The sequence below is a fragment of the Pleurodeles waltl genome, chromosome 3_1 (genome assembly GCF_031143425.1).
Source record: "Pleurodeles waltl isolate 20211129_DDA chromosome 3_1, aPleWal1.hap1.20221129, whole genome shotgun sequence".
Lineage (NCBI taxonomy): Eukaryota > Metazoa > Chordata > Amphibia > Caudata > Salamandridae > Pleurodeles > Pleurodeles waltl.
The window spans coordinates 1,581,164,070-1,581,190,951 of NC_090440.1; the positions used below are offsets into that span (position 1 = coordinate 1,581,164,070).

The 26,882-nt window shown below is 39.5% G+C and overlaps 1 protein-coding gene across 6 annotated transcripts in view; it reads right to left on the reverse strand.

The window, feature by feature from the left end:
• The window catches only part of FMNL2 (formin like 2), a 469,979-nt gene that overhangs the window by 60,291 nt on the left and 382,806 nt on the right, over positions 1-26,882 (reverse strand). For all 6 annotated transcript variants that reach the window (XR_011201574.1, XM_069225173.1, XM_069225177.1 and 3 more), the window contains exons 10-16: positions 23,769-23,843; positions 19,639-19,749; positions 17,733-17,882; positions 14,010-14,111; positions 12,570-12,870; positions 10,790-11,005; positions 1,331-1,455 (exon numbers count right to left, since the gene is read on the reverse strand). Coding sequence is in view for 5 of the 6 variants with exons in the window: in XM_069225173.1 (XP_069081274.1) it covers positions 1,331-1,455; positions 10,790-11,005; positions 12,570-12,870; positions 14,010-14,111; positions 17,733-17,882; positions 19,639-19,749; positions 23,769-23,843 (1,080 nt within the window). In the remaining variant the exon portion in view is untranslated. The remainder of the gene's footprint in view (positions 1-1,330; positions 1,456-10,789; positions 11,006-12,569; positions 12,871-14,009; positions 14,112-17,732; positions 17,883-19,638; positions 19,750-23,768; positions 23,844-26,882) is intronic.

The window sequence follows — 26,882 nt, forward strand, 5'->3', positions numbered from 1 at the left end:
CGACAGAGATATACTGAAAAGAAAAGAACTTGTACAGGTGTCCTGTGTACATTAGAGATCCCACGCAGGTGTTCGGCGTACTTTTCAGATACCATACAGGCGCTGAATGCCACATCCAACCTCTGGGGCAACAGGCCCACAATAGGCTTTCTCTACACTGTACCTCAGGTACCTCAGGTTCCAGATATTCCTGCATTGTTGTGGAATTATTAAAGTTATGGTTCAGAGATTTATGAGCTCCATCCGAGGGCATGGCCTTGCTCCATGCCACCATCACTTTTGCATGTTCTGGGGTCTGGTCAAATGTCCAATCCAAAGTTCTCAGTATGTTATTAGGGAACTGGTTCAAAGGGCAGGAGCAGGACTGTGTCTCTATATTTCCTATGTTTTCGTCAAGCTTCCACAGTGCCGGCATCCTGTGATGTACCAACACATTTCTGACAGAAATAAGTGACCAGAGTCTCCTCAAAGTGTACTGCTCTCTAGCAAGACCCTCAAACGGTGCAATAAATCCCCTGGATTTCCCCATCGGTGGAGTCACTGAGGGTAATGGTAACCCCGGGGGCGGGGAAAATGCATCTCCTTACCAGGGTCCACTTACCAAGGGAATTTGTAATTCCAGGTCCCAATTCCCCATTTCTCCCCCTACTTTCCTACACAGAGTTCGGTGTGTTTCAGCAGCAGAATTCTCCAGGTGTTTCTGCGAATATCATTATTCTGATAGTTAGCGGCCCCATCATAATTAAGAGGCCACTCATAATAAATAGCGGGTAAAGCACAGCTAAAAGGCTTACCTGTGTACATTGTGCTAAGGGATAAAAGATGAGAACTATTACCATTCAGGTAACTCGCTTAAGGCCCACGGAAATGGTATTTCTGCAAAATTATATATTAGATGAAGCAGGAGACAGAAGAAGATAGGAATGAAGCACTGAAAAAGGGCCTTTGGTGTAACAAACTTGAAAAGCTCACCGAGGGAAAGCGCCTTTAGGTTGTTGATGAATGCTGCATTCACAGAAACACCCATCAATATTCCAGAATCTTTTGGAAGTTCTCGTTGCTGAGACTGCTGCAATAAGAGATGCAAATGCTTCTCTTAAACGTGTCCCAAGCAAAAAAGGATTGCAAGCCCCTCCTGTAGGTCATGTCATTCTTTCCCCAAAGGCTAACATTAAGGCGGGGCCTGGTAACATTCCACCACTGAACGGAGGAGTGTACCGAATCACACTAGATATACTGCCAGGGTAATTTGTTACATAAATATATAATGTTATATACTGCATTCATTGTCATTCAGTAGCAATATCTCGATATGTGATTAATTCATTACCTCCAAAATCCTTTCGTCGTCAATCTCATTAAAGACCGTCCCGTTGATCTGATTGGGCTTCAGAGCTACCCAATTGAAGACAGGCATGCGGAACTTGGTTTTTATTGGTTTCTTGATCTTCACAGCTAAGGACAATTGACAGAAGAAAATTACACACTGCATGAAAATATCTGCACCATTGAAGAACAAACTTTGATGGGAGGCTTGGCCCCGCAAAGGAGGGCAGGAATTGTAGACGCGTGTCCACAGAACATACTGTTCCAAGACCCAATATGGGTTTCCTGTTCACATTTGCGCAGGGAAAACCCCAGGTCAACGCTCAAATTGTGAGGAGCGAACAAGGAAATCGGAAGGAAACGCTGTGTCCAATTTCAGGATACTGGCGCACTCACAACGAGGCTGGAATTTGCATGACACCAGCTGACATTTACATGAAAAGGGATGCATGAGGATAAGAAACAGCTGCTTTCTTTTATGAAAACATGTTTTAGCATTTGTGATTTAGTTACTGAAAACATGATGGGTCTTGAAGAAAAAAACGAACACATCTTTTTGATCAGGTGTTTTTGCTTCACAAAACCCAAGCAAAGACTCTGATTCCTTATACTTCCCCTAAATGTGCTCCACACCATGCACACACCAAGAAGTGAGGGTCTATTCAAGAGCTAAAAAAACATGTTGAAACCACATGCACAAAAAAATGATAAAAATTAAGGAAATGTGCAACACATCATTCAGGCATGTTTGTTGTTAGTGGACACGCAATGCAGGAATATCCACCTCAAAGGAGAAGAAATTCAGGCTGACATAACCCTATTTAAGTGAAACAAGAAGGCTGTTATTACCGGTGGAATGTGTCTTTAATTATTAATATATAAAAATATATCCAAGGTTAGGACTGTTCAAATCTGAGTAGGCCTATTTTAGACGCCAGACCATGGAGAGGTGCTTTCCCTCGGGTGGTCTGCACGGTACAGGCCATAGCGAGGACCTGGCTTGTCCTTGTGTAATAGACAAGATATCTTCAATAATAAGAACCACCATGAAATAATAAGTGCCATACATTTATTTATGCACACTGAAAAGTATTGAAAGCTTTCACATTTTACGGCACAGTTTTAACCTAATTTTTAACAGGTACATCTGACCTCTCTTTTGTGTATTACAAGGGGTTTCAACCAAAGGTTACAAATCATGATTTGTTTTTTGTTGTTGTCTTGGAGTTAATGAAGGATGCGAGATTGGGCCAAATGAAAATTAAATACAATCAGTTTTGCAAGATAAAGTACTACAAGGACTAGTGCAGGCACAATTCACAATGCTGATCCTAACTTGTGTGGTGGCGACACCTCACCCAGTGGAATCTAGCCATATTCAGCTTGTGTTTTCTTTTCTATTATGCTTTACAAGACCGATTTTTTCCAGCTTTTTTTAAATTCACCTCAACAATTAGTGTATTTCATATAGCTCCTTCTTTATAGCAAGAGATGTGCACCACATATGCAAGGGTAAAGCAGCAGCACGTTGCAGGGAACCTTGTACGGTGTACTGTGAAATACCAGGACCACATGCACACAAATGTAAAGACATGCAGAAAGGTACTACCAAAGACAGCACCACCAACCACCCTTTGTGATGTGGGACATTGTTAACTAAACCTCTCCCCGGAAGGTAGTGGCACACAGCGGGTGACCTTGTAATGACTCCCTAAGTGCGGTCCAAAAGAAAACCCACAGCATGTGACTTTTAGGAAAGATGACTACGAAGATGATGTCAGATCCACAGGAGTGAAAGTAGGATGCAGTAGGCTTTTCCAGCCCAAGAATGAGGTACTTTCTGGGCCTACATGCACAGCAAAAGGGCCAATATACCTAAACCAGACAACAGGAGGAACAGAATACAATTTGTAAGGGTTTAGGTTAGCACACTGCACAGCGTTTGTGTTATAAACGTTAGGATTGACATACTTGAAGTACATTCTGCTTGGCAGTGTCCTCCAAGAGCTTTGGGAAGATGTGAGCCATGGATGCAAATGATCAATCACAAATTTAGTGTGGTAGATATGGCGCAGCGTATCAGTGGCCATGACCATTGAGGCACGGAGCCTGTGGTGGCTGGCCCGCGTGTTATTTGCTGCAATACTCTAATTTACCGGATTTGCTTGTATACAGCAGTTATTTCAACAGTGATTTACTTTGTGATACCAATGCTGCTCCAGTTCGTCCTTAAACAGACCTAGAATTCAAGAGCAAAATTACTGGGACAGTTTTAAAAGAAAAACATCTGCAAAGCAAGGACATCTTTGGTGGAAATTAGCAGCGTGGCACTCAGCAGTCACAGTTATGGTTCACAGTTTCGTGTGTTTTTTTTTTTTTTTTTTACATCTGCATCACCTTTTTCTAATTTGATTGGTATTTATCTGTTTTTTTCTTAAATCTGGTTAAAGAATAAAGTGGTAGCTGGTTTATTTCCACTTTAATTTAAACAAATAATGTGCACTCACATTTTGTAGTTCTAACACACATTGGCATCATTAGAAAAGCATACCTTTTTAAACTCACTAATGGATCAGTATTGAGAGCTAGCTGCCTCAGCCTTCCAATCCTGATTTACAGCACGGCGGGACAACGAAATTCTGTATGTTTCCATTTTTTTTAAATTAGGTATTTTCTGTCTGTATTTTTCTTAAATAAATCGGCAAAAACGAGACCCTTAATCAATGAATCAGTGAAGGATGGGGCAGCAAAGCTTAGGTATTCGTTTCTATGAGAACAAGTGGGGCTCTGGATAGTGAAACTATCCTAGGTTCCAAAAGCGGTGAGAGAGACGAAACAGACCAGTCATGGACACTATGGGGGTTATTACAACTTTGGAGGAGGTGTTAATCAGTCCCAAATGTGACGGATATACCACCAGCCGTATTACGAGTTCCATAGGATATAATGGACTCGTAATACGGCTGGTGGTATATCCGTCACTTTACCGTCACTTTTGGGACGGATTAACACCTCCTCCAAAGTTGTAATAACCCCCAATGTGTTTAAGATTAACTGGCATGAAATAAACTGCACACAGCACTGACAGTCTGTGGTGAAAACAAACACAGGAGACCTTTGGAAAAAAAAGGCAGAAATATCGACTTGCTACAGAACACAGAGTCTTTATGAAGCCTATTTTCAATCTGTGCACAGTTAATGGCTGGAGTTGTGAAGGATGCGTGATCCTGTTTTGAAAACTGACTGGAAACAAGACCTTGTTCAAAAGGCTGAACAAACAACCCATTTGATAAAAGCACAATACCCTACAGATCGGTAGTTGAACATGAAACAGACGTGCGATCATAGACTGGAGGACACGAGGTGGTGAAAATACGCAGTAAACATGTGGGAAATATTTATCCTGTCAACATCTATTGCACTTGTTTGAAAATGGCAGCCCTTCTCGAGGTGTATTTATGTTTGGCCTTTTGAATCCAAACAACTGTTATCACTTTTCCTCCATTTTAATTAACTTTAAAATGCTCACGGACACGTCCGTTGTTTGGAAATGCCATTCAGATACATTTCATGTGAAGATGGGCTACAGTAATGCATTGTGACAAGATCATCTTAGGGCGGCGAGGTGCTGTTTAAAAGCTTAACTTAGCATAACATACTGCAAGAATACATCTAAGCTTAACAAAGTCAACCAAGTGCGTAGCATGAATAACCTGGGTGTGTAAGGTTTGAAGGCGGGATTATAAATGGGGACAGCTCAACTACTTCTTGTGTTGCTTTTGACGGTGACCTAGGGACTGTATTAGATTTGAGAGTACCTTATAAGAAGTCTGTTTTTTCAGTTTTGAAAAATTGCGCCTGCAGTCTCTAATAAAAAAGCTAAAGAACAAGGGTCACGGACAAAAAGGATGAAAGCCAGAAAAGACTGGAAGAGCAAGCTGTAAAGCCACCATCCCATGCAGATGTAAGGGAGCATCCTTAAGAGTGCTCAAAAGTTACTCAAAAGTAAGCAGCGGCAATAAACTTGTGATATTTATAACTAATGATAACAAAACCTCTAATTTACAATATAATGCCTTTTTTGCTATAAACTGTGCTTTAATAAAATGGGAAAAAACGAGATTTCAACAACAAATGATGTCATATTATGCTTTTAAACAACTTCGGATTCCCTATGAGAATATCCTTAGGCCATCACGAAGATGAAACAGCTACAGAAGCACCGGCTTCACCAAGAAGACCTCTTTCACGATGACAGGCGCCTATACCATGAGAGGGGATTAATCTTCTCCAAGGCCAGAACTGAAGCCATTAGCAAATTAATCATAGGAAAACAAACTGAAATTAGGATGTTTTATTTAACTTACATCACCTCAGCATTTGAGAAGTGCAAGTAACTAATGTTATAACTGGGGGAACTACATGATACTCCCAAGATAAAGAACCACAGGGGGCAGTCTCGCCTGGACCTGTGTCATTTTCAGAGTCAGACAACCTTGAAGGCAAAGAGGTTACTAATAACAGTTGCACAGCCAATGAGCCTGATCTGTGTCAACCTTGGATCTGCTCCAGGAAATAAATCTTCATCTTCTTCCGGAAAGAACAATAAGAAATCTAAAGATCTGAGCACATTCCAGAGACCTTTAATATGTACTACAATTAGGGCAGTGAAACCGGCTGTCATTTGGGCGATATCAGCTTCTTTGAGACCACAGAGAAATATCATGATGCCTCTGAACAGCCCTTCCCTGCAAAGATGTCTGAAATCCACATTATCAGACACTTATGCACCCTAGATCAGTAAGCATTGCCGCATTAGAGATTATGAATCCTACGTCTGCCTTCAAATACATCTAGACCCCTAGCAAAGGCTGACAGGAGCAAGACAAAGGTGAGACAGGCTGGTTTCATCTCACTCATCGAAGCCTCCTTAACTTCTCCAGAGAGACATGTCTAACCTTCTACCTTGGACCTGTACTAGGAGAGTGCTGCAAGAACCCTGTTGGAAACAGTGAACCAAGATCGCGAGTGCGTGTAGAGTATGTTCCATAACTCAATAAGTAAAACAGTAAGAGTTCTCTAAATAAAACATTTTTGATGGGTTTTGGGTAATATTTTGATAACTGTTTAATGACTAAGTATGGAAGACAGAATCACCTATAAGCTCATATTGAATGTTATCAATGAACAAATAACACTCTGTATTGGATGGTAAAATTAGCACAACATGTTGTTATTGTTGCATCTATCCGCACCCTTTACATCTTAAGTGAAGTACTATAAAACAGACACAAAAATACGCATGCAATATGCCCAGCAAAACACAAGTGAAATCCATGCAATGACAACATGAAATAGTGGAGGTAATGAAGTATTTCCAGTGCAAACCTTCTATCAATCAATTCAGCTAACAACTTTTTGCCTACTTTACTGTACCTGCAATAGCCCCCAATGCATTAAGTTGTTCAAGACAAAAAGGTTGTAGTTACGTCTTGCAATGAGTCAACCTTAGACTAGTACGATGACTCCAAATTAAGACATATGTGCTCAACAGCGAATGTAGACAATTGTTGGGGTTTGTAAGAGAACGTTACAGATTCTACTGAAAGCACAAAAGCACGTTCTCATCTAGGCCTACCACTTAGTTGCTCACTTCAATGCCACAGTTACTTCTCATTACCCCAACTAGACTCGTTCTCTTTGGGAAGCAAAGCATGGCAGCAGGAGTGGAGGAATACCACTTGAAAATCTAAAGACCCCTTTGGACTCTTACATCATATACCACTTTTTGGTACAATGAAAAAAAGAGTGTGCCATCTAAAGCCGTGGTGTGGGAATTAAGGGGAAGTGATGGAGAGGAGAGAGGCGTCGGATGAGGAGCTCTCCTGATAGGATGGCTTGGAAGATTGCTTTCAACGTCTTTTTCATAGGGTCCGTATGCTCCTCTTCAGACTAAATTTTGTGTTTGCACTGAAAATAGCATGAGGTTTAATGGTACGCTGGAAATGAAAAATGACATGAACTGGTGCACATGAAAGGCAGGAAAAAGAAACCTACAGAAAAGCTTGATTGGTCCATCTTTGAGGGAAGCAAGATAAAATGAGAAAGAAGTCAGAGGTTAGCTTAGCAGAAAAAATTTAGATCATCATAATCACAAGATCACAAAGACACTCTAAAATAATCACAGCAGGAGAGGCATCACACACTTTAAAAAAAAGAGATAGCATACGGACTTGACTTTTGAGACTCCTAATTTCATAGAGAAAGTGTAGAAACCTGGTCACCGATTATGTTTAAAAAAAATATTTAGTGGGAAAAAGCTCAGACAACAAGTCAACTCTGCGTAAAGTTCACAGACTCAAAATCAAGCTAGAAGAGCTAAAATTAAGCCATGCATATAATATGTAGTTGCCATACTGACTGCTTGTTCAGTAATACATTTTAATTATAAGTATTCTATTTGCCATGGTACCGCTGTACATACCCTTTATGCAGAACAAATTTCCAAAGAGCAAGTATAGTCATGCCCATAAAAACACAGGCTGCACCGGTATACAAAAAGTCACTACGAAAACGTTCACAGTTGGTAGGAGGGCCTTTTATGGACTAGTATGACAAAAAAGGAATATTTGTCCAAATATATGCTAAAATGTCATACTATTTCTATGTATAATAGGGCAACATGTTTTGTATTTTTAGAAGTCTTCAATCCCATGTATTTATGTATCCCTGCTCCAGTTACCCATTTCAGAATAAAGGCTGTATACCACCACTCAATCCGTAACCCAATGCTCCACTGACAACATTTCACCCATATATCCTTTATATGTTGGCATCTGTGGTCTATTATGGTTATTCTCTAATGATTATACTTTAGCTAACTAGTGTTGGAGAAAATAAAATAGCTACAGCAGATACAATATCGAACTATTGATAGCTGGGAAAAGCAGTGGTAAACTCACTGTTGAATTCCAAGGAATACTAAAGGTGAATATAACACAAACACTGTCAAAATATAGTAATACAATTCTAACATGTCCAATCAGAGGGCGGGCCAGTTGTTGCCGAGTGGGTACTAGTGAGAGTGGATGGAGGTAACTTTGCCTCCAATGTGTTATGGAGAATGACAGTTTCTCTAACAGATTGCTCTTAACCACACTTTTTCGAGGTCCAATTATTAGGTTACAGATAATCTTATAAACACACCCTGGATTAAAATGAGGTCACACCAGGGGCATGCCAGCAAGAATACTTTGCAGTATACCACTAATAGTAATATTTCAAAAGCACTGTACGTGAAACCTGCAGAAGCACCTGATCTATTGGAAAGTGATTTAAAAAAAATTCCGGATTCAAGTAAATTCAAAAACACAATAAAAATACATGCACGTAGCAGAGTACTCAGTGGCATTTACCAGATAATTTACCAAAACCAGTCTACAGCCTACCAGTTTCACAGGGGAGAAAAACACAATTACATAGCTGTTCACATTTTTCAAGTAGTCATTTGAGGTTGATGTAACGGCAACTTGGGTGGATCAAATAAAACAAAATGGCCTCCTGACTACAAATGTGCAGCTGCCATGTTGTGCTGGTATACACTAGAGTTAGAAACGATAAGGCCACATGTAATACTGGACTCTCTTTCCATAGAACTCAGTTGAACTAGAATTATAACAAAGTAAGCAGGGTGCAAAGGGATTACAAATTTTTTTTCACAACCCAGAACAAGAGCGGGTCATTCTGCATCTGAAACCTGTTAGTGTATTTTAAACACGTTTCAAACACTTGTGTGTTACATGTACCTTTTTGTAACATTTCATTTGTTTAAGCGCTTTGTAAATACGCTCAACCTGTTTTGAGAATATTTACAATTGTGATACTTTATAAGAAAATCACGCACCCTTCTCTAATCAATGTACATTTCCACTAACCTGCATCAAGTTCAAGTCTAAAGATCTTAGGAATTCAGACTAAAATATCAAACTTGAAGATAAAGGAAATATCAACCAGCAAATCTGACAGTAATGGGCGTTGCTGCTGTCCTGCTAGGTATAAGACAAACATGTTGCCATAACAAAAGCACCTTACAATTAAACAGTGCCTATACGGACATGTGTGTGTTTACAGTGTCAAAGGGGCGTGTCCGGGTAGTGCACCACTGCTGTGTGCCGGATTAGTTATCTCTCATAATCTAATTGGTACCCAAGTTGACACACTATTGTTTACTTATGACAAGGTTAACCTAAAAGTACCAGAAACAGTAGTTTTTATAACAGGATGTGTGGAAATCCCATTTAGAAAGTTAGACTGTGAAAGTGCGGAAAATTGAAATAAACAGAGAAGGACTAGAGTAAACATTTATATCGCCAACTGGAACTAGAGATAATGCAGAAATGTTCTAATGTGTGGGTATTCTTATGTATGATGCAGTGAAACTAATTAGAGGAAAGTTGTTATTTTTTTATTTTTTTTATTTTTTTTTAGAATTTACCAATACATAACACTCCTTACCTAATTATTTGAGATTCTATCAGCATATCTAAAACATTCAGAAAACTACTTTCTTGAATGTTAATGAAAAAACGTATAAAATGTTTTCAAAACAAACTACCCCCGTTCACCCTCTCAAGCCTGAAGAAGAATAACCCAAAGGATACGTATTTTCACAATTCAGACTACAGAAATATTTTTTAAGACTTTTGCAAATCGTATGTTATGTAAAATGTCAGACATCCTATCTGTCTCAGATTTGGTACTCAAACTGTGACTCACTGTTATAATATTTAAAACGTTTATAACTAACATACACAGTCGGTGTACAGCACTGAAAACAAGTTAAGTGTTTTAAAAGGAGTTTGAATTCTGTGAAAATTAGCATTTCTCATCCTACAATATATTATCTCTTCTCGAGGTGGGAATATGCATTTGTTCGATCACAAGAAGCAGTACTGAACTCAGAAGGAAGAAGGCAAGTGCATTAAATTGCTATCCTGAAATAGGTGAAACATCCTAAGTCTCTAATAAATTCCTAGTGTGGAACAGAAAAATCATAAAATAAAAGTGTGCAAAATGAATATCTTAAAACATTTACTTGCACTTTTCTGATTATTTTGTGATCTCCATACCTGATTTTGAGAATCATTGTGGTGCTCCACATTTTATATAATGCATTCTTACAAAGGGTGGGGGGACAAGTTAACTTCTGTAGTTAAACATACACTGTTTATACACTTTCTATATAACTGAGTGGAGTGTATTATTTATTGCTTTGAATCAAGTAAAATCATACTGCACACAACTAAAGTAACCTCCATTTTGCTTGAGTAGATCTCATAAAATACTTTCTTTGCAAATGATAAACCTCAATTGTGCTGGAAATTGAAGTATACATCCTTGAACATGTAACAAACAGATGGACAGCTGTATGGAACCGGAGAAAAAGATTGCTCTGGGGTCTTACCTGCTAGCCCTGAGTTAAAGATGACTGTTGGGGAGGCTGTTCCTGGAAGAGGCGGAGCACCTGGTGGTAGAGGCGGTGGGGGTGGGGCCGTTGGTGCAGTTGGTGCTGCTTCCGCAGCTGGACCTGGAAGAGGAGGGGCCGGTGGCGGAGGAGGTGGTGGCGGTGGAGGAGGCGGTGGAGGTGGTGGCATAGGATCTGTCATTGGTCCATTAAGCACTAGCAAGAACATATAAATTATATTTTCAACAAGAAAAAAAAACAAGCACTTATTGATACTATTCTATTTCACTTTGAATGTGTTGCATATATACACAAACCCAAACACATACACCCACATACTCTGCGAAAAAACCCATCCCCTCTCCACCATCTTTTACAGATTATGGGTATAATTTACTAAGATTTTGTACAAAAATTACAATCTATGAATCACAGATTTCTGCATAGGATTTGTGTAGAAGTGTGAGTTTTGAGTGCTTACAAATATCATCTGGAGCCTACAAGTAATAATTTTCCAAGCATGCTTCAATTTCTCCATAGGCTTTCTTGAGGAAAGACCACAAAACAATGCACTTGGGCATGGATGGCAGAAATGTGCCTTGGCACATCTTTTTGCTTTGGAAATGATGTTACTCTGCTAATAACCGGTTAACTACACCCACATGAAATACAATGGTGTTGCATTCCCCTTCACACTTCAGAAAAGAAACTTTCTCCTGCCTTTACAGGGTAATTTTACTAGCATTTCCAGGGTAGAGAACGAGCTGTAAAATGTTTGGGAATATTTCCAACCTTATGATTTTGTGTTTTTTGTCTGGCTTCTACAGTGCCACGTCTACCATAGACCAGTCTTACTCCCACCACCTTTGCCTGTCAGTAAAGTACTTTGGAACCTCCACAACACTGGCAGATTGTTTGTAGTTCTAGGTTCCTTTTTGAAGGAGTAAAAATATGCTAATCAAACTTCTGAAAATCATTAGCTAAAGTACACTTTTATCAGCAATAGTCAATTTTACTGGGAGGAGTATAAAAAAATTAAGAATGAGGCCTCCAATTTATATAACTACGTCATATAGTTTACCCATATTCAACAATCTGACCTTAAATGTCAATGACATAAATTATTGCTGAGTGTGAACTAGGCTGAAGTAATCTGTCGTTTCTACCACATTTTCAGCTAAGAACTGAATAAGAGCCTACTTTGCCCGCTCCTTCTGCCACCCTGATCAATGACTTGTCAAAGACTATTTACATGGGGAGTTTCATAATAAAACGTTAATAAGGGCTTAGATCTCAAGAAGCAAAAAAAACTCAGAATGGATGCACTAGGGAATACAGGAAATTAATGAAATATTGTATTTTTCTACAAGGCCAAGTCAAACATCTGTTACCGCTCGAGATGGCCATGGAACGACAATGCAGGTCTCTGCAGTTCCTTTCGGAATTTGCAATGGCATCTTCATTAGGAAGAAGGATAGGACCGGCACAGGTGTTTTATCATGTTACGTTGAGCATGCTTAAGAATCAATGGCATTTGCTGTGCATTGTTATAGTACTGAGCACCCTCAAACTACTTAGGCCAGCGCTTCAAAAACAAAATGTAAATCTATAAAATATATATGTGTATAAAGTTGCCTTGATAATTCTGTAAGGACATGCTGTTGTCTTAACAAAAACAAAAAAAACAGTCCGGTTTACCTGATTTCTGCACAATCTTTTTTCAGCACACTAAATCATGTTGCCTATTTTCTATCTGTGTGAGAGACTTTAAATGTCTTACTTGCGTCTGACCCTTGAGACATTGGTGGTGGAGGCGGGGGCAGCCCTGCAGAACAAGCATCTCCAGCAGCAGATCCCAAAGAACCACCACCTGCATTTGAGCTGGATGATCCAGACCCAGATGATGAAACTGGCAGAATTGAAATGTCGCCATCCCCTTTCTTTTGAATTTTAATGGTCCCTTGTTTCTCGAGTTCATGGATCTTTTTCTCCAGCGTTGACTGCCTTTGGATAGCCTCTTCCTTCTCCTTCACCATTTTTCGCAGGGTGTGAACTTGGGTGTTCGCATCTTTGTAAACTTCCTGCAGAAAAGACCATCGATGAAAATGACAACTGAAACCACATTAGAACACAGGATATGATGCGGCCCCTCCTACAGATGATGGCAGAAAATACCCGTTCGGCCTGGAATAAGGCATATTATGCACAGTCTGAGGTTTACACACCTGATATGCACATTTGGACTCTTTTCAGACACTTTTTCCGATAAACATTGCAGCAAGGTTTTCAAAAGTAAATATTTCAGCTATGTAATAATAACCACAAATCTCAGGAGTCCTGATTTTAATGGTAACTGGAGTTAGTGCCTTAGTTGTGACTTGTGGGCCAGCGGTAATGAGGGCTTATAAGGTTATCTATCAACAGGTCCAGATATTTAATGGAGCAGTTACTATTTGTTTTCCAAAGAGTGTAACTGCAAATGATTTCAGGTAACCAGATGACTGTTTTTTTTTATTCTGCTGATAAAAACAACTCATAGCTATTAAACTATGGAAAAATAATTATGACAGAAGCAGCCAAATTTCATTGCACCTTCTACCGAAATGAATATTGAATTCATCCAATATTACAATGTCTTTGATTTTAATAGTATGCATCATCAACTCAATATAACTTATTCAATTAGGTGGTGCGATTATAACATTCTGTGAAGACATTAACAGAATTTCAACCAGTGACCTGCAAGTTATCCACACGTCTGTACAGCGGACGTTCAACATACTGAACAATGTTACCATCATATAGGTGTGACAGATGTTGCTATTTCTGGTTTCCACCAAGATACACTCCATGCTTCTAGTGGCAGCAAAGGGTTTTGCATAAACTGAAATTCAAATTCTGTAAGAGGTAAATAATTATATTCTTCATTCTCAATATGTAGTTGCACACCCCTTGACAGTACAGATGTGGTCGTGGCACGTGGATAATAATTGTATAAAGACTGTAACATACTCTGCACGCTACCTTCCCAACATAGCTGCATTGTTACACAATTGGGCTATATGTTCTCCACCACTCCTCTTACATTTAATAAGTGGAAATATTTTTGGCATTCGACACAAGTTGAGAAATGTTCAATCTGCAAATATATTCTTGGTAAGGCAGAAAATGTAATTGTGACACTGGTGTACAATCATGTTCCCCAGTGAGTCAAACTCACCCTGACAACTTCCAGTTCCTTGTTCCTCTGCATAAGCTGTTTTTCCAGTTCCACAATTTTTGACATGGCCTCATTTTCCGTGTCCAACAGCTTTTCAGACAGCTAAAATCATGAAAAAGTTTTGTTAGATCGTAACACACCAGCAAGCCATCCACAAATTGTTGCCTGCTATATCTCCAGTGTAAGCACAACATTTAGAATAATGTGACTATAGGTCAAAATGTGACTAGATCCAGACCGATGTAATGTGGGTAGGTGTGGTCTAAGTAAGGAATGGTGAGGTACAGGTTACTTTAATAATGTGTAATTGTTTAATTTAATATTTTTTTCCATTTATTATTTGTTTTATTAGTGTAATTTAAAGTATGGCCCTAACAAAGAAACATCTAAATAGCTCATGCTTACTCTCTAAATTATTCAGACTCAGTCCCTATTAAAAGCTAGTCTGCGAGAAATGCCTGGCAGAGGTATCGCAAATGCCAGCATAAGACATCTACCCCCAACAACTAGTGATTTAGATCATGGGTGTTTTTTTACAAGGTACATATGGTGTTATCAATTTTACCATCTGTACCAACAGTAATCACATAATCCCACACAGTGCAGATTAATTTTCAATGCATTGCAAAGCAGATTGTTTTAAATTATCACAATGATTAAGCAAAACAAATTGCAAGGTTTAAATAGCCATTCACCAAACGTTTCTGGTCTTTGTCAGTTGCATATGTTTTAAAGATAAAAGGAAAATACCACCCACCTAGTGATTGTGCTTAGTGTATGTAGAGCGATGAGCACAATTGAGAAGCAAGAAGGTTGAAAAACACAACATAGTCTTGATCATACTGATTCCAGAGCATTCACTCATTTAAAATGCAGAAACCATTGGATTCATAGTTTGTACTGCTTTGAACGTCCTTTGTTTGGGCTTCCGCTGAACCCAATCACAACAGATTAGATGTCACCAATCCAGAAATGCCAAGTCCAGTAGCACCTAATCCAATTTTACTGGATGTGATCCCACACCTGCTCTGACAAGGGTTGCAGGCACAAGCACAGCAAAGCCTTGTCCACACCTCTCCACTTCCTAGAACAGAAGGAGCATATAATGCTCAGGAGCCTAAGTAGTCCACCTCCACCCACCACATCCAGCAACACACTGTGGTCCCACGCCCATTTGAAGTACCTCTCAGAGGAAGACTGGCCTTTGCTCAAATCTTGAGATTTCCACAGAAAGTGGCGTGCCTGGGAAGCCTTAAAGACAGAGTCAGACAGGAGTGGACTCTGCCTACATTTCCGAGGCAACTTCTTCTAACAGGGCCTGTCAATCTCCTTGTGACCAGCCAACTACCACTGCCCCATCATATGGTAATAGTTTACGAAGAGATCATCTTTGATCTAATTCCCACAGAACCACCAACTAGCAGTTTCAAGCCACCATAAACCCTTATATAGGTGTTCAGTGAAACTGTGAATACTGTCAACTTAGCAGACAGTGTAGCAAACTGTGGGATCAATCCTACCTTGACAGAGTGGTCACAATATTTGGAGATGTTTGTAATATCCAATATTTACACTAATTCTAGTCACTACATGATCCTCGCAGAAATTATAATAATCGTTTTTGAAAAGAAACCAGTAACAGCTATGAGTAGTGCACAAAAATAACACAAGGATATTTATTGCATGTTTTTTATCCAACCATACTCCGAATGCGAAATTATTTGAAAATTATTTAAGCACAGAATATATTTCGGTTTTTAACATGCATGTGTATGGCACTGGAAAATTATCCCTCATTTTGTCAGTGGCAATTACTCGAATGTTGTATTTGTAGGATGTGTATAACGAGCAATGCATGACTTATTTGCTTCAAGGCGCTTGCCAGACACGGGAAGTGTGGGAGGGTTGCTTATTGTTTCGACAATTACAAAAATGCTCACTTTAAATGGAAATAGATTTATACGTCTTGCAAAATGTATTTCTTTGACAACGCCTGATAAATGAAAGCATCTGGACTTGTACTAAAATAAAATCAGTACAATGTGTTTTACCAATTATGTGGAACTCCATGAACAGGGTTACATGAACTGCTCATGTGCTGTTAATTTTCAGGGGGTGCTATTTAGATCCTTACCATATATGGCAATGGTGTTCGATTTTACCATTATTCTTGCAATGGACTGTGTTATTTTGCAGCAGTAAGAATCCTCCGTTCATTTTTACTTACTTTGTCAAAATATTAACACAGTTTTTTCTATTGTAAAAAAAAAAAAAAAAAAAAAAGCAACAACCAATGCACTAATAAATGGATCTTTGCAATATGCGCTATTGAGCTACATGGCTACATATTCAAACTGAAATCTTGTAGAAGTTTAACTCATTAATGGACTTACTAGTGTCAACATAATCAGACAATTCAATATATGAAACACCACCAAATAATCTCGGTAGTTAGATTTGCTGCTGGATAATTTGTAGCATGTATTCCTCAAAGAAACCTTCCATATGAGTTCAGGCTTCTAATTAATTCATTTAATTTGATTTTTTGTGACAAATCTAAACTCTGATACTTGAAAGTGGCAATTGTCACACTGCCAATGGCATTCATTTAATATCATGCAAAGAACCCCAGTCATGCAGCTAAAAGGGGGGGAGGGGGCTTCTTCTCACGCAGAAGCAAAGGAGGCAAGCCAGCAAATTAATGGGGAGAGGGAAGCCAGGGGTTCAGTCTGGATCCATGAACCAGTGCGACATCCAAGCTATCAAACTGGCAAATAAATTATGCAAAAAAGCTGTGTAAACTTATGATAAAGACTTTAAAATTTGAAAGTGTTTCTTCAATAATTGGAGATGTTTTACTTTAGTATGAAAATCACTGTAGTGAGTAACATTTATTGAAAGTGAAGTTTAGATACGTTCATGGCCTCCTCCTCTGCCCTGATGATGCCTCAAGTGAACCATGACACGTGAGTTTTCTTTGTTTACCCCTACTTTTGGCCAAGACTGTTGTAGTAGTTGGAGCAACATCATTGCCTATTAAACCATAGACAAAAAGGTTTTGCAAAGTGCAAACTCTGAACCAAATTCCTTCAATGTGCTTTCAACCCAAGAACATAAGAACCAGTAAAATAACTTATTTTGACTAAGATCACACAATTTGGCTACGATTTTTATAAATCTATGCTTGTGCAAGTGTATCCAGAAGAGCAGGCCAGTCTCCCTGCTTTTAGATGCTAGGAAGAGAAAGGAGAGGGCCCAGCTGAAAAGAGTGCAGAGAAGGTTAGTTTGGTACGTGCCAGCTTCTCTTTGGAGAAGGGAGTGTTTTCCTTGATTAAAAGTAAGTTTCTAAGTATAATTAAAAATATGTCAATTGAGGGTGGAAATGCTCCCCAAACAACCAAATGCATAGAGAGAAAGACAAAAGAGCTCCTAAGACAGCCATCTGTTGACAATGATATTTTCGGCTTTGGTGGTGATGAAGTCAGCAAGCAGGAAAGGACTTTGTAAAGTTTCAACCTGGCACTGTCTACCATAATTCCACCCATTTAGATGATCTTGTTGCAGTCCCCAAACCCATCAAGGGGTCTACACAGGATATTAAACGTGAAGCTCCTCTCTCCATAAGTAAGCAGATTGTAGTGTTTGTTAAAGCCGGGCAAGATTGGATTTCCCAGAAGACTTTGGCAATAAACAATAAAAAAAGGCTTTCTGATGTGAACTTACATGAGAAATATTTTCTTCCAGTTCTTCAACTCTTTCCAGGGCTGCATTCTTGGTTTCGGCATCTTCGAGCAGCGCACCCACGTCAAACACGTTGTCCAAGTATGCCTGAATCTGGACTTGTAGCTTGTCACTCTCCGTGTGTTTCAGCTTCTAAAAGTCAGAACCAGATGCAATACTGAGTCCTGTAGGCAAACAATTCAATGCAGACTACCAGATCTTGAACCAACAAAGATACCCAATATTATGGACCGGTTTTATACTTATTTTTAGAAGAATTTAGTTGTGTGCCGCAATATATTACTGGAGTTGAAACAATGAATGCACTTGGTCTGGTTTTTATTAACGTGTGCACTAAGTCTTGTAAGTACTTTTTGGAACTGCTGTTCTCTGCTGAAGAGTGCCACGGACATCAAACACCAGCGCTAGGAATCAAGTAGGGCACGGCGCATTCCTTGAGTAGTGAGTGTTTGGTACCAATCCAATCACATCATATTACATTACACCTGCGCTGGGAAGGGGAAATGGTAAATAAAGCAAAGGGTGCATTATGGGGACTGGGGACTCTGCGCTATACCTATAATGTTGCAGATATGGCAGGAGCAGAAAATATATCTGGACATGCGATGAGAAACATGGGTGGTATACCACACTTGCCATAATGTGTCTGCACTGCGCTTGTGCCATAAAAAGAACACTGAATATTTTAGGTACACTTGGTCTGTATCAAACCAACCATGACACTGCCTGTGCCAGAAAATACATATGGCAATGGTTACGTCATAGGTACCGTTCCCTCAGCAACCATTACTGTGCAATGCCATCATTTCAATACTTTTACCTCGCTGTGCTATTAGGTTGACTTAATTTCCGTTGCATTGATACGAAAACTACTTTGATACAAATAGTCCAACCTACCATAACTTCCACCCCCTTTCATAACGGCTGTCACTAACCCTAAATCTAACCTTAACCCAGAATTAATTACATTTACTTCTATAACTATTATTTAGAAAGATAGCTTTACTCTAACCCTAATGTAATAGTAACCCTGTAGAAATTGTAAATTAAAAAAATAACACTTTAAGTAACACTTTATATCAAGCCTAAATTAAGTAAGCCTTGTCCTATCCCTCATGATAATGCTAACCCTAACTTACAGTTCATTAAATTCAATTAAATGTCATTAAATTAAGAAAAAATTACCAGTAGAGTCTAAATAGGGTAACTTCAAAGTATTAGTGTGTATTAGTGAGTCTGCTGAAGTGATAGCGTGCCACCATGATGGGGGTCTGCACCACTCTACCTATCATGATACATCAGGGCCAGGAAAGAGCAAGATGGTATTACACGCGCAACACATGCCTCCCTTGTACGCATCATGTCATAACTGTATCGTAAAACACTAGTGGCACAGGTATTATATACACACTAGGACTCCATACTACACCTATCATGTCACACCGGTGCTGGTAAAGAGCCTTGGACGCTCAGTGCCACACCTACCATGAAACACCTGCACCAAAAAAGGCGCCATTTTATTATCCAGCTCCCAACATCCTTAAAAGGCCAGCCAGTGTGGAGACAAGACAAGTACTCCTTGGCCGGTCCTGCATTGCTAACACTCACCAATAAAAGGCATTGTAGAATGTTCCATTTGATGATGTCAGTTTGGGGCGTGGCTCCTAGTCTGACATCATTTATTAAATAGACCTTTTTAGTTAATAGTCCTGAAAGGGCTTGTTTTTAAAGATCTAGATATGGACAACAAAGAGGAATGATTATATATAATTAATTAATATAATATTATTATTATAATATATAATTAATAATATATACAATTAATATAATATATAATTAATATATTCATCCAGGGAAGGAAGGGTGATTACTATTAAAAGATACTCACATCCAAATACTCATCCAGTCCCAGTTTTGTAAATTCAAATTGCAGATGAACTCGAAAATTCATATCTTCAACAGAGTGGACGACAATGTTAATGAACTGCATGCACGCCACCTAAAAGACAGCCAAATACACAAAGAGCTGAGAACAGGTAAGAGGGAAACAGATGGCTCAGCAAAATGACCGTAAATATTGGGTTCCAAAACACAAATTTTACATTTGAACACAATGGCAAATTTTTACACACGTATCAGTTGTGTTTAAAAACTAATAGTCGTATCGGTTGGGAATCATATATATTGCTAAGGATACTGGGAATATGCCAGCCTTTTTTCATTTATAAATTAATAATACTCGGGCTGCCTATATCAAACGTGCATTATTCAGATTTTTTCCAAACACAGACCAGTTCTCGGAAAGGTTCAACTTGAAACAAATAAAATATGACGCCCTTTTCACATTTAGCTTGTGAAGTCACCTTTTTACAACAATCAAATGAGATGTAGAGAAAAGATAAAGTGATCTTTTGATTCAAAAGACACCACAAACGTTGTCACGAAAGAAAAATTATGATGTAAACAAACAGGCCCACTCACTTCCAGCTCGCTTATTCCCTTTGTAGATGTGACGCCTGGATTCAATTTAGCGTGGCAAGCTTCATTTCCATCAAGTGCATTGGCTTGAGGAGTTCTTGAGAACATGGACCAAACAAGGACATGTGGGTTCGTTTATATCAGACTTGGATTCTTCTCAGCCATGTATGAAAGATTTACAGCTTTCAAACTGAAAACAGAAATCCCACCATAGAGCCTCATACAGAAAGACAAAGGAGACATATTGGGCTTAAGCTTTCTCAGGAGCTGGATAATCCCCTACAAATAAGGCAGCAATGGACATCAAGGGTTTTCCTCAACTTCATCTTGGAGTTTTTCTCAGTGAAATGCTTCCAAATTCATAAGTGTTTGCATGATGGGAGACTTGTGTGCTCCAGAACAAGGGAAAACTTTTTTTTAGAATGACTGACTAGGAGTCAAATGAAGCTCCAGACCAATTTGCAGGTCAGGCCATTCTGTTTGGGACAAGTGCTCCTGCAACAGCTGAAGGCTGGAAAGAAAAACTTGTGTGACTAAGAGCAAGACCTAGGTTAAGACTATTTGACAATTTGTGTAATCTTTAGAAGGGAGAGTCACAGTGTATGGATGTATGTGAAGCACCACAGCTAGCTATTATGAGAAGAGCCCCCCCCCCCCAACCCCAGGCTACCACTCCCCAGTGAAAAACATGGTCCAAAGTTCAAAGAGATGTTAGGACATCAAAGTGATGTCAAAGATCGATAGTGTGCTTGTTGCAGATCATCAGCATCAAGCTAGCAGAGGAAAACACAAGAATTCAATGGCACTATTATGGCCATTGCCTGTTTCCCAAGATAGAACTTAAGACGATAGTTCCTCAGAAAGGTTGAGAGTGTATTGTTGCCTGGTGCAATTTATGTATGTGCTGTTTGGAGTTGATTCTGCCATCATTAAATATTTGGTGTCTATTTCACAAGTACCTACAGATGTCACATTCCCTCTTCCGGGAAGAATATTAGTTTTTGCCAAAAATCTCGACACATTGGACTCAGGCCAGTTTAGTGTAAGAAAAAAACAAAAGAAAATATGACAGTGAAAAACGCTGTGATCATTCAGTCGAAAATTTCAGGAACTAAGAGTGGACTCTTTAATACTCAAGAAGCACTGAGTTTGGTGTTAATGGAAATACATTTGGAAAATGTCATTTGGTAATAACATTTTTGGATAAATGTGCTGGCTGATGGAAAGTGTGTATGGCTTTTGCTAAAGTCCACAGACGAGCTGCTTCGATTATTGTTTATTGTATGCTGTATTGAATTGTATACATTTTTATTTAATCTGAAAAAATAAGTATTAAATAAATGAATGACTAACACCAACCAAAAAAAGAATGAGATTGTGCATTAAAACAGAAAACCTCACTATCTTAGTCCTCAGCCATACGTTGCTTAGTTCAATCCAAGACTGAGGGCTGAATCAAGGCACAGCGCAGCTTTGCATTTTAATGCACTCTCTGGCTGTATGCCTTCATCAGGCATAAGGTTAGTTTATTTTGCCTTTATCTGAAGATCTACCTGTACCGGGGTAACTGAGCAACAAGCACTATGGAGCCCGTGGACCAAATATCCGGAGCACCTGATGCTTTTGATCACTACATGGAGGGATTTTTAGAGTCTGGTAGTAAAAAGGAGATTTTTTTAGCAGAACTTCTGCCAGCACTTGCTTTGGCTACCACAGTAGTGTCTGCTGGCGAGTGGGGAGAAAGTTATTATTTGATGGCCGGGAAGGAGACTACCATGCCTACAGGAAAAAAGGCAAATTACTTTGGATGTTGTTTTTCCATCTGACAGGGCCCATCCACTGAACTTGTCTGAAGTCTCCTTTCAGGCAAACCTCAATTCATTATGTCCCGTTCATCATCACAGAAATGTCTGGTTGTTGCCCAGTTCATCAAAAGTGGAATAATATGTGGACTTTCCAGAGTCCGGGAAGAGGGCATTATTCAAGGGCATTCCATTGAAGAATAATTCTTAAACTAAACTACGGAAAGATTCTGATAGTGAGTGGGGATCTGAATCAAGGATGATGCCAGAAATGTGCAACAGAATCATCAAAGGCAATATAGTAGATAACGGTCAAAGCAAAACCGTAGTTGTTCAACTGAATAGTCATTCTTTGTGCAATATAGCATCACTGAAAAAACAACAAAAAATAGCCCTGCAGCTACCATACTTGCTGTCTGCCTTGAAAACCAATGCAGAGATTATGGCTAGAAGACTCATTATGCTGCAGCTTTATTCAAGAGCTGTGCATTCATAAATTGCATAACATCAACAAGATGAAATAACGAGAAAAGAGGTGCGCCTTATCTTCCAAAGCCCAAACAAGCAAGATGAAGTACATGTTAACCTGATAGGACACCTTACTAGGGTTATTATGGGATCTGCACCCACGGATGTCTCATGACATGCTTCATCACCGGATCTCTCACCTAAAATGTTGGTACACCTGGGCGAGCTTGACTTGGTTCAGGGAGGTCTTCATATTGTAAGGATAGAGTACAAGTTAAAATGATTTAGTGTGTAACTCCACCTCTTTAAAGCGGATCACCCTGATAACATTCAAAACACAAAAGTACTATGAATATTGTTTAGGGATATTTTGCTCCTGACGAAGGCCACTTAACCTACGAAAGCAAAATATGGATCGATGTAACATGCAGACTCGACTAGTGAACCAATGGCTTTATATAGCCTCCAGCACCCAGGAACAGTATTAACATAGTATTTTTGCGTTTTTAATTACTGGACATATACTTCCATTTTGACTCAGGTGCCTTATCCTGTATGTTTAATCTATTCTTAAATTGCCTCTGTGACACAAACGTAAAGTTTGGATCTTAAGCCTGATATCTTCTCAAATGAGAAAAATGGCTATCAATGGATCTGACCGGGCGCTTGTTACAGGCACTGAACTGTCCACTTGCAGAACAGATAGCAGATGGAGTTGTTCTATTGCTGTTCACTGGCAGTGATCAAAGTGACATTATCAGCTCTGGGGAAGGTCTGTGTGCAAAAATGACAGTGGATTGTGTGGGATAGTCCCTAGTCAATATTTCCAGTGCCGACCCCAATCCTTAGAATTGATGCTGGTTCTCAGACTCCATGTTGCTAACATTAGCAACAGCAGAATGACATATAATGTATCATGCAATTTTTGGAAGTTCTCCGTTTCCTTTTTGATGCCTCAGGCATGAAAGGCACAGTGCCCTGAATGCTAAAAAATTGAGTAACGATAAATACTCATTTGCTTATTAGCCCCCAGACTGGTAAAAACTGACATATAGTGAAGAACAAAAGCAATGCTGTTTACTCAGAGGTAAGAAATAATCACTTCCTGCCTACCAACAAGAAGCAATAAAATAATGACACACATTTTGGCCGTTTACCGTCACCGGTGGGAATCTTGAAGAAAAATAAAGAATATTTACATCATGTTTATTAGAGAGGAAATCAATGTTACTGTCGATGTTTGTCACACACTCCAGGGAGCATTGCTTACCATGAAGTCGATGTTATTGTCCTCGTTTCTGAAATGCTCCATCAATTTTTCAAAACGTTGCTTCTCTGCACAAACCTGGGGGGGCGAAAGAACAATCCTGTCAAGCAACATCAAGAAAACAGAAAGAGCTAAGAAGGCTTTCAACCAATTGAGTCGAAGTACAAACATTGTATATAAACCCTCACAAGTGTTTGAATTCCTTCACGGTCACAGTCAGGCTCCGCCGCTCAAGCAAACACACTCACGGGCACACTCCACTGTAATGTCTACGGATTTGCCTGTCACACTGTTTACTTCCAGAAACAACTGTGTTGTATTAGGAGAAGGCCTTTATCATGCTAGTCCTTCAAAAATGTCGCAGGGATAGCTTGACACTGCATTCCAGTGGTTGTCTGGTTTGTATTTTGGCAGTAGCTGATGGAAGTCTTGCCCTTCCAGGATACCACTCGGGATCATATTACCAAGTTTAAACGAAGATTTAACTTTTGGCAAACTCATTTCTAGGCTTGTATCCAAAACAGCATTCCAAATCAGGTCTACCCCTTACATCACCTGCTAAATTTGTTTGAGCAGGAGTTTAAATACGCTTTAATGGACTCATCAGCGCGCATTTACTGCATATTACACCCTGCTTCGTAATTATATCACTGCACACGACCTAGACACCCCCCCCCCCAACCCGCTTGGGCCACCCAAGTATTAATAAGAAGTGAAACCATGAAGCACATAAAGGAAGATGGTCTCCTCCAAATGCAATCTGTAAATATATGCAGAAAGCAAGAATCTCATAGCCACATTTATGGGCAAAAAAAGCTGACATCCAAATAACAAAGGCACTACATATAAAATGTCCTCTTTAAACTACTACTTCACCTGACCAAGCAGGAATAAACAGCTCACACAGTGACAGAGGGTGCACCTTTGTTGCTGGTGAGCAGGATATTTTGTTCCAAATGATTTAAATATTACTCAGTCGGTCACTTCAGCGCACCGAAAGTTAGTTACAACCATGAAGACGGGATACTCGGAAGGTTTTTTGTTCCATTAGTAAACATTATAACATATCAGGAAGTTATGTGTGGTCTGGGGCATTTAAACTTCCTGGGGAAAGAACAATTATCGATTAGAAATGCGGTCTTTGCAGACATGCAGGTAGGGGGAGCCAGGGTGGAGGAAGAAAATGTATTAATTCTTTTCAAATTATAATATGTGATTTATATAGTGTTATTACTATCTATAGTGTCCCAGGGTTGCACAGCAAGCAATTTTCTAACAAAAAAGACTTAGCCAAGTATGCTTTTTAGAGGTGTAACAGAGGCCCCCGCAACCCTCGCGGTGTGGGGAGGGCCCAAGCTCCAGGAAGCCCCCTCAGCGCAGCACCATGGCATGAGAGCTCCCGAGTGTGTCCAGAGGAGGGCCCCTCCATATTCTTTGCAGGGGAGCCCCCTCAAGTTTCGTTACGCCACCGAACCACCTCATACATACTGCTAGAAGACGTTTTCTGTGCAAACCTGTCTCCTACTAATTTCTCGTAAGTCATTTTATGCACGCTTACTTATTAAATTGTGTAACAAAATTTCAAGAAGTTTTTCTGAATTTCATGTAGCACTAAATTTGAGAATCCTGCCAGCATATTTGAAGTTTCAAAAAGGCCTAATACTGATCCAAAATGCTTCTAGCCATTTTGGCAATTCAGTTGTAGCACATGGCTGCTGGGGTAATCACACCCTGTCCTTCAAAGAACCCCCACTCTTCTCTGGTGTTTGACAAGGTATGGTCCTGTGCTACGGCCTGGAGAAAGCAAAAGAAGCTACCCTGTAACTACCAAAAATCATCCAGCCTCCCAAACAAAAGGAGGCCTTCGTCCACGGGTCCTCTGAGAGTAAGGCCTTTTTTCTGCCTAACTTCCACCTCCCGAGTCCTGCTGAAAGTCTCATCGGTATGACAGGCTTCTGCAAAATTTTACCTGTTACACCTTGCCCACCTGGCTTGCAATTAAAATCTTTTGCCAAAAGGGGTCAGAGGTGCATGAGAAACATACATTTACACAGGGCTATGCAGAGTATCCTGGTTCTAGGAACTGCTATGTTAACTCAAGGTTTGTGCCATCACTCATCAACACTGCAACTATTTTAAGAAGGATAAATAAAGAATGGTGCGCATGATATCACATGTGGGGCAACTATTTAGAATAAGTACATACAGGATATAGGAGATACGTTCCCTTCAAAAATATATATAATAATAAAGTAATACTTAAGACAATTATTCTTAAGTTTATCTTAGGTAAAAGAAAGGTGCGCTAATAGAAGTTTATAAAGATACATAAAAGAAATATTCAGCAAGAGATACATAGCACTAACACATTTATCATTTTGAGGGATAATGGAATTACAAAAATAATTTCAGTTTTACAGATAGGCATCCAAGTTCGGGTATTACTTTTTATCCGAAAATCAAAGGTCCCGTCAGGTGACTTCAGCAACGAATTGGATGAGGGAGCACCCGACAAGTTATCTGTGCCAAATTGTTCATGTGCACTTCCAACATCAAAGGTCCCACAATCCGCATAAGCAGAATCAGATTGTTTTCCTGCAACCTGAACACACATTCTCCATGTGGCTCATCATGGATATTCTATCAATGATATTCATTTGCTTGCATTTCGACACTCTTCTCAAATTCCAAACTGAACCATCTTGAAAGACAACACTTTGCAGATTAACATTAAAAACTTTCAGGGGTTTACCAAATTAGCATATCCTTTCTTTATCATTCACGTTTTTCTGATTCTGACCCAATCGCCCACTGCAATATCGGAAACAGGAACAGAATTCCACTTATCCTACTGCTCCTTCTTTTTTTGTTGTTTTCTGATCTCAATGTCAGCAATCTTTTTAGGTTGAGTGCACAAGCACTTTGACCTGTAGTAAGCATTGTGGGCTTTTAACTGCACCCATCACGTTCACTCGTTCATGGGCTTGCCTTTCAAAAAACATTTGTTATCATTGGTAAATGCTTTAGTTTGTCCCTCCTTGGGTCAGTTTTGTTATCGCCTTGCAGACTGACGCTTTTACATGGATAGTTGCACAATTGTGGATACGTTTCGACTGC